This window comes from Triticum urartu, chromosome 2A (genome assembly GCF_056163025.1).
Source record: "Triticum urartu cultivar PI428250 chromosome 2A, HENAU_Tu73, whole genome shotgun sequence".
Lineage (NCBI taxonomy): Eukaryota > Viridiplantae > Streptophyta > Magnoliopsida > Poales > Poaceae > Triticum > Triticum urartu.
Window position 1 is genome coordinate 667,634,965 of NC_141874.1, and position 8,546 is coordinate 667,643,510.

At 42.3% G+C, this 8,546-nt stretch overlaps 1 protein-coding gene across 1 annotated transcript; it reads right to left on the minus strand.

The window, feature by feature from the left end:
• Positions 1–408: 408 nt before the first annotated feature.
• LOC147986556 (GPCR-type G protein COLD1) lies at positions 409–6,553 on the minus strand. Its single transcript, XM_087544823.1, has 13 exons — positions 6,081–6,553; positions 5,887–5,994; positions 5,586–5,706; positions 5,372–5,501; positions 4,985–5,063; positions 4,807–4,895; positions 4,190–4,282; positions 3,076–3,102; positions 2,897–2,983; positions 2,568–2,639; positions 2,183–2,313; positions 1,024–1,230; positions 409–948 (listed from the first exon to the last, which is right to left on the minus strand). Exons 1-12 carry the CDS (start codon positions 6,535–6,537, stop codon positions 1,077–1,079), a joined length of 1,548 nt encoding a protein of 515 aa, XP_087400949.1. The 5' UTR covers positions 6,538–6,553; the 3' UTR covers positions 409–948; positions 1,024–1,076.
• Positions 6,554–8,546: the final 1,993 nt, after the last annotated feature.

Consider the following 8,546-nt stretch of genomic DNA (forward strand, 5'->3'; position numbering starts at 1 on the left):
CTTGTGGGTGTGACAAAACGCGCCGGACACATCCATCGGTCGCCACTTCCGCGGCACGGGCAGCAATGCAGCGTGGAGATGTGTATGCATCCATCCACGGGCGCACTAGTGCGTGACAGGGTCCAGCCATCTTGTGCCCTGCTACGCTAGTGCTCGGCTGCTCGCTCTCTGGCTCGGGGCGAGCGGTGCTCTCATGCTCTTTCCCAGTTCTGGATGCCTAAATCACTAGTACGTGCATACGGTACACGGTCGCCTCTACTCAGTTTGAAGGACTGTAAGTCCGAACTGGGTGCAGCGATGGTACAAGATTTACTGTTGCGTCCAGATGTTTTCAATACGGCACCACGAAGAAAGAGAGGACTATTTCTTCAGCATTTCAACCTTTAAATCCGACCATACAGGCATTCGTGGGGCTGAGATGCACAAGGCATCAAAGAATATTTTTCTTCTTTAACAAATCTTACAAGTACATACAGCACGCAGATGGCCAATGGCTTTATACCTCCCAAGATATTAATCAAAACATGGAAACGCAGATGGAGCAGTAATATTTTTTCTTTTCTCAAGATGTGGCAAATATCGCACAATAGCTCAAAGAATCGTGGACGGTACATCAACTGCAGACGATGCTAACACGCTATTCCAAAGCTACATCACACCATCCTTCACCATTCCTAAGAGGGCGGCTTCCTCGCCTGTCTTGACAAAAGCATTGCAACCTGCCCTATCGCAACATCACCCAGAAACACCTTTCTGACTGCTGCAGGGAGCACTGATGGCTTGGATATGGAGGAGCTGTTAATCATGATTCAACACCAACTTGCGAACAAACTTCAAAGCAAACAGCCGCCTTCGAATTAACTGATGTCCTATATATTCCATAACTGTGTGTGGAGGTCTACTAAGAAACAACCCCCTTTGTGAACTGACTTTAAAGAATGTGTCAACCTGACCAAAAAGGCAGAAAAACATCAACAAAAGCCGGCACATTCAATTGATACAGAAAGAAGTGTAACCACATACCTTGGACAGATAGTAGTTAAAAAGAACACTATACACATGTGGGACAAGACGCATCAATCAATTGGATGCTTGTCTGCTTGCCGGGAGGTGTACTGAGCTGAAATCAAAAGCAAGGACAAGAACGCGCTCGCCACAAATATAGCATCAAACCAACGGTGGTAGAAGTCAAACTGAATGTCACCGCCCAAAACATCTGTGATGATCACCCTGAGCAAACACGCATTAACAAACATCAATTTTCTTGAATGGAATGGGATCACAATGTAAATTTTAACGGTTTTGCTAAAGCACATCCAGATGCGCCCTAAGTATTGCATGTCTAAAGTCATGTGTCATTGATTTTACACGGAAATTCATGCAGGTATTTTCTTTCCCTTTTTATGTTTGATTGAGTCCGTACATGTGCAATAACTAGGGCACATCTAGATGTGCCCTAGACAGTTTAACAAATTTTAAATCTTGCATAGCATAAAGCTAACCTCAAAGGATCATATTCCATGCTGAATCTGTACTATTCATTAAATAGTCAGATCAGCTGTGTGGTCAACTGTGACCTCCATATTGAAATGGCCAAGTTACATGTGTTTATTGTATTGATACACTTTACTCACTATACACTCGTCATGTTACACGTAGTAACGGTGGGAGTGGAAAGACTGAATGAAAAAGGTAACTTGTCTTCAACTAAAAGCGTTGTAACTTAATCCATAGTCATCCCATTAATATATTCAGTTGAACATATCTTCAGCATCTTCGTATATACTATACCATGTTTTATTTTTTAAATGATATGTAAGTTGATAACATTTGTTCAAAAAGAGTGGAAGGGTCAGTTGAGCCCATAACATTGGCTATGGTTCAGTAACTTAAGTTATTAATACAAATAGAGAATAAAACGAGTTACATACTTAAATTCAAAGTAGCAAGTTAAGTTAAACAATAATAAAACAAATAAGGCCAGGACAGTTGCAGTGCCAGGAATAAGCCGAGCCCCAGGTGATTGGGCCCCCTCCGTGCATTATAGCACTGTACCTACAGTGATTGCTGCAGTCCACGAAGGAGTTGGGCCTCACACCCCAGGCCATGGCCCGGGCTGCCTGGGGCCTGGATCCTCCAGGACAGTATACAGGAAGGGTACTCTCAAGCAATAGAAGAATACCTGTACTCATTTGCCAGGCTTTTCCTTATCAGAAGAATAGAAGATATGAAATACATGCCCATGATCTCAGATAAGAAAAGGACGACATTGGTTGTTGAGCCGGTCCCAACTCTAGAAAAAGCAAAGAAGAACTGCATAGAAAATGAGATGAAGGTCACGTTTGAATGCTCAACAACAAGGAAAACTATAACAGCAGCTGGAAGTCTACTTATAAAATGGAAAAATGCTGATGGGCAAAGAAGGTTAGTACGTTACAAGCTGTTGAAATATATTTAATTCAGTTTACTAGCATTTTTCAACCAGTCATGACATTATTGGATCAGAGACAACAAGTCTGAAACCCATATGTGCAAAATAAAAAGTAGCAACCAAACAGAATGTTCACCTTCATAACATTTGCCAAGAAACCTCGAATAGATATGCCAACCAACATCCCGATGAACAACAAAGATATGTACTGCAAACAAAACGCAAAAGCATGACATATGTAAGTAAGAAACGAAGAAATAGGCAGGGAGAACATATAGCGACACATAACCTATATTTGACATTGTGACTCAGAGGGAGTATCAAGATATAGTACAATAGGTAAGAGTTTTCAGCAAGGGTCAGATGACATGCCACACGATTCATTTAGGTCCAATCCACAGAAAATTGTTATTCTTATGAAATGCAGAATTCCTTCTAAGATTATATTAGACACAGAATACCTACCTGTGATAATAGCGTGACATCAATACCGATATCAAAATGCCTCAAGAAAATGGTAATCGTCATGGTTACCGGATCAACAGAGCCAGCCTGATAGGAAATACAGAATGTAGATAAGCAATGAGAATCAGAAACGGCGAGTAACTAATTCTAGGTCCATGAAATCATGGAGAGGTCTATACCGCTTTAAAGACTACGCTCTGCAAGGCCTGCAAAAGAATCACAAAAAAAAGTAAGAACGTTTACAAGTGCATGTGAGAAAAAAAAAAACATCCTCACAAAATAATGCTACATCAGTTTGAACCAGGGAGAAATCTTTATTCATTTTGTGAAATGGAGAAATCTTTATTCATTCTGTGAAATGGAGAAATCTTTATTCATTTTGTGAAACGGATTTTCTTACATGATACTTTTGTTACTCTAGCACTGCAAAATTTCATTTTTATACATGAACCAGGGAGACACATAAAGCAAAACAACATAGAGAAAATTCCTTATTTGACACTATCTTAAAATCTGTTTCCTTATTTGACACTGGAAAAGTTTTTCTTCCCTATTTGACACAAGTTCTAAATTTTATTCCCTATATGACATTTCCGTCCATTTTGAGCCTAAATGACACATGAAAAGACTCTTTTGCCCCTCATGTGGTATGTGTGTGAGGGGCAATAGCGCACGCACGCAGCATCAGTGCGAGGGCAAGAGAACACCCGCAGCAACACATACACATGTACCAACACACACGCACGCGCACACACACGCAACAACACGCACGCGCACGTGCACACACACACACGAACAACATGCACGCGCACGTGCACACACACACACGCACACACACACGCAGCAACACACATGCACGCGCACACACACGCAGCAACACACACGCACGCAGCACACACACACATACACACACACACGCAGCAGCAGCACACACACAGGCAGCACATAGGCACGCAACAGCACACACACGCGCGCGCACGTACACACGCAGTAGCAAACACACACTGCAGCACACATGCACACACACATGCAGCGGCAGCACACATGTGCGCGTGCACCCACACACGCAACAGCACACACGCGCGCGCACACACATACCGCATGAGGGGCAAAATCGTCTTTAAAGGTGTCATTTAGGCTCAAAATGGACAGAAGTGTCGTATAGGGAATAAAATTTAGGACTAGTGTCAAATAGGGAAGAATAACTTTTCCAGTGTCAAATAAGGAACCAGATTTTAAGACAGTGTCAAATAAGGAATTTTCTCAACAACATAATGCATTTTGTAGTAGTACCTTGAGCATCTTATAAACACAATATACTGACAAGGCATATCCTAGCAGATTCTGAAAATGTCCTCTCCAGGTTCGGGAATAAGCAGCAGCTATCTGGAAAGTAATTGAAGAATTGTGTGCAAAAATTAAGATCTTTATTCTAATAATAATATCCACTGCTGCCAAAGATCAACAAATGTCTAGATGAACTAAAATAATCAATTCGAATAAATGTGTGCTGATACTTTCAAAACAAAAGTAAGGTGCAAGCAATTTATCAGAGGCCAATATACACAGCATAAGGAAGACACAAATTTAGAAGAGAAAACACAAAGAAAACTCATCTACAAGCCAAAAAAAATCAATGGACTTGAGTTAGTTATATACTACAACACATTTTATAACATTTATGATGCTGTTCTGGTATCTTAGTAATGTGAGAAGAGTACCAGTTCTCACACATGTGTCACTATATCATTGATGAATAGCCAACACAACAAACAAGTAATAATCATAACTCCCGGGTAATTGTAGGATTGAACACCACAAGATTTCGTAAATCAACAGGATACGCCCCACTAAATTGGTTGTTGATCTTATTCATCATAACAAACTGGTCAAATGAGCAACAAAAATACCTTGGCTTGACGTAGTTCATATATCTCAAGGAATAGCTGTTTGGAAAGCTCTTCCAACCCCTGGACCTCTGCTTCCAGGTTTTTGATATCTGCAAGACGTAAAAAGGTATTAGTAACTATCACTAATGGAGCAAACTGCAGAGTCCACAAGTATAGAAACAAACAATATACAGCATACCCTGCTCAGTTTGATCTTCTTGCACAGATCGAACAACTGTTCCAACTATACGCTTCAGAAATGATCTGGCTTTAAGCTTCTGCAAGTGTTAATGTCTGTCTATTAGGTCATGTCATATAGGTCAACATCAAAATAAAAAGTGTGTGCTAATAGTAAGCTGCAACCTTACTGTGGACTACGCTCTGATATTTATCATTCCTTATTAATGGACTATAATGATACTAGAGCAAAAGGAACAAAAAATGGCAACTATACACGGCAAATATAACCAGCCATTTTTATATCTTATGATTCTCTCTGTGCCCACAAACTTCTCATGAGTATTGCAATCCAATAACCATGATCAAGAGATTATTCATTTTTAAAACAAGAGACTAGTTAGCACACCTCCTCTGATCCTTGGATCCTCTCCATCTCCATTTTGGACAGAATAATTTTCTTTTTCTTAGCAATAGATGACTCCATGGATTGCATCAGCTGCCGTTCCAAAGCTTTGATGTCCATTTCGTCAATTTCCCTGAAGGTCAGGGCATGATAGGTCAACATGATGTTTGTAATGTGGCGTGAACCAACCGAATGGAATCATGTTGAAGTAATAAACCTGATAAAGAGAGACAGGTAGCTGTATGGCAGATTGACCGCACCAAAACCAGAAAGAACAGCCATGACAGTCACTCCAATCACGCCAATCCTACTAACCAACTGCGGCATCGTAAAGAAACCTACAGAGTGAGCAACAGGTGAAACCCAGTGACACAGTAGACATGAAGTGAATGCATCGAACAGGCGTGTAATTATTCTGAAAATTATAGTGCAGCAGAGTCGACAGGGTAAGTCCTAGTAACAGCTATTAGTGACTACTAGACTGACAACCATGTAATGGAATGATTGTAAACTCAAACCTTTCTCTGGGGAAGGCATGGGGAAGTGAATCCCCATGCGCCAGAACCCGTAGAGGAAGATGGTGAGGAAGAGGGCCGCGGCGAGGCAGGCCCGCTGCCTTCTCACCCCTGCAACCACCAACCAACCGATCAGCCGATCAGAACAGCCGCAGGGAGGGAAACACAAGGCTCGAACAAATTGGGAGGGCGCTGACCTGAGTTGCGGAGCAGCAGGTAGCAGTGGTAGTAGGGGAGGAGGAAGACGAGGAGGAGGATGAGGCAGAAGAGGTCGAGGTGCCAGTTGAGGAAGCGCGCGTGCTTGGAGAGGACGGGGAGGATCTCGAAGAGGACGAGCTGGAAGAGGTTGCAGGAGAAGGCGAAGACGAGGCCGAAGAGGATCTGCACCAGCGCCCGCCGCTCCTCGTACTCCTTGTACAGCCGCCGGTTGAGGAACCACAGCCCCGCCCACCCCAGCCCCACCAGCGACGCCCCCACCACCGTGCCCTCGTAGACCACCGTGCCCCACCCCATCTCTCCCCCTTCGCTTCTCTGGACGCCGGCGAGGTTCCGGCCGGCGGGCTCGGAGTAGTGGGCAGTCGGATCTCGTGGGGGGAACCGAACGGGGGTGGGAGGAGGCCCTGTGAATCTGCCGTGCGCTCGCACCGCCGTCATCCTCTCCCGCCGTGATGATGTGTTGACCCTGGGCCGGCCCGCGTAGCTCAAAGCCCACCCATCGTGCGTCCGTGTGACTTTTAAAGCGTTGGGGGGATGAACGTGCTTTCAGCTCGGAGCAACTAGTTAACGAGCACTCCTTCGGAAGCCTCATCAGCGTGCCAAGTGGCGCACTCTCAGTCATTCGCCACGTGTCATGCTCTGGATGCTTTCTTCGAATTTTTTTATTTTTTCGCATGCGTTTTTGGTTTTTTAAATGATTTTTTTGGGTTTTTTCGACGTTTTGGTTTTCTCCTGGTCTTCCTTAGCTTTTCGATTAAAAAAAATTTTACGCGAAAAAATAGGTTTTCTTTTTTTTTCTTTCGCAAAAATCACGGTTTTTCTTCCATGAGAGGCACGGTTGTGTTTTAGCGAGAGTCACGGCCGTGCCTTTCGAAAACGAAAAAAACGTGTTTTCTGTTTTTTTTTTCTTTCGCGAGAGTCACGGTTTTGCTTCCGCGAGAGACACGGTTGTGCTTTCGTGAGAGTCATAACCGTGCCTCTCGGAAAGGGAAAAACAAAACGCGTTTTTTGTTTTTTTTCTTTCGCGAGAGTCACGCTTTTGCTTCTGCGAGAGGCACGGTTGTGCTTTCGTGAGAGTCACGACCGTGCCTCTCGGAAAGGGAAAAAATATGCGTTTCTATTTTTTTTGTTTCGCGAGAGTCACGGTTTTGCTTTCGCGAGAGGCACGGTGCATGGTTGTGCCTCTCGCGAGAGTCACGACCGTGCCTCGCGGAAATGGAAAAAACGCGTTTTCTGTTTTTTTTTCTTTCACGAGAGTCACGGTTTTGCTTCCACGAGAGGCACGGGTGTGATTTCGCAAGAGACACGGGCGTACCTCTTTCGGAAAGGAAAAAAATTGTGCTCCCGGTTCGTTTTTTGTCCGTTTTTTCGTGAAAAAAAAGTTCGTCAAAACCTATCAACATGGGATCTAATTTTGAAGATCTCGACGCGAGGAATCCAATAGAGAAAATGGTTCGAGATTTGAACGCACGGTTTAAGAGATAAAACGTTTTGAATAAATGGATCTATAAAAAAAGGGAAAACTCCCGCGTTGTGATAAGTGGCGCGCTGCATGTGCGCCACTTGTCGCAACCTGGGAAGGTGGAGTGTATTTTGCAACGATTACTCCTTAATTAGTGATTTCGCTTTCAGCTGCGACATATAGCCGACCCGATGATGGCATTCCCTGAACGGCGCCTTAAGCGCCACTTAAAGGGTTATCCGTAAAGGCCGACCCATTTATTTTCCTATTCATTTTTTTCTTGTTTCCACCTAGGTTTTAAACCTTTTCTTCTTCTTTCTTTTTCTTATTTTCTCAAATTGCATGCTTTTTTTAAACTTGATGATTATTTTTTCAAAATTGATGAATTGTTTTCAAAATCAGTGAACTTTTTAAAAATTTGGTAAAAAAATCAACTTCGATGAACTTATTCTAGTTCAATGAACTTTTTCTCAAATATGATGAACATTGTTCAATTTTGTTATTTTTTCCAAAATTGTTGAAATTTTTCAAATTTGATGAACTTTCTTTCCAATTTGATGAACTTTTTCCAAATTGATGAACTTTTTACAAATTTGTGATTTTTTTTAATTCTTTGATTTTTTTCAAATCCCAGAACTTTTTTGACGATTGTGCTTTTTTTTCAAAATTGATGTACATTTTAATTTTACTATCCTTTTATTATTATTTATGTCACTAGTTGTGTCTCACTACTCAGTTTTGCCATTAGAAATCATTGCTGCTAAAAATGCCATCGTTCTGTGAGATGCTTGCTCAAAAATGTCATTAGATATCTAAAAATGCCATCTTTCCATTAGATGTTTGCTAAAGAATGCCATTAGACATCGTTATTGTCAGGTCAAACTCGTTGACCATGTTATATGACAAAAATTCCCCTATACCCACATGTCAGATAAGTGTGGACCCCACTTGTCAGGAGTAAGTAAGCGAATAATTTTAGAGGAAA

Coding starts and splice junctions, on each gene's coding strand:
- LOC147986556 (XM_087544823.1), bottom strand. CDS start 6,537: ATGACGGCGGTGCGAGCGCACGGCAGATTCACAGGGCCTCCTCCCACC. Junction 5,995..6,080: donor CCTGCTGCTCCGCAACTCAG/GTCAGCGCCCTC, acceptor TGGTGGTTGCAG/GGGTGAGAAGGCAGCGGGCC. Junction 2,640..2,896: donor ATGTCACGCTATTATCACAG/GTAGGTATTCTG, acceptor TTTTGTTTGCAG/TACATATCTTTGTTGTTCAT.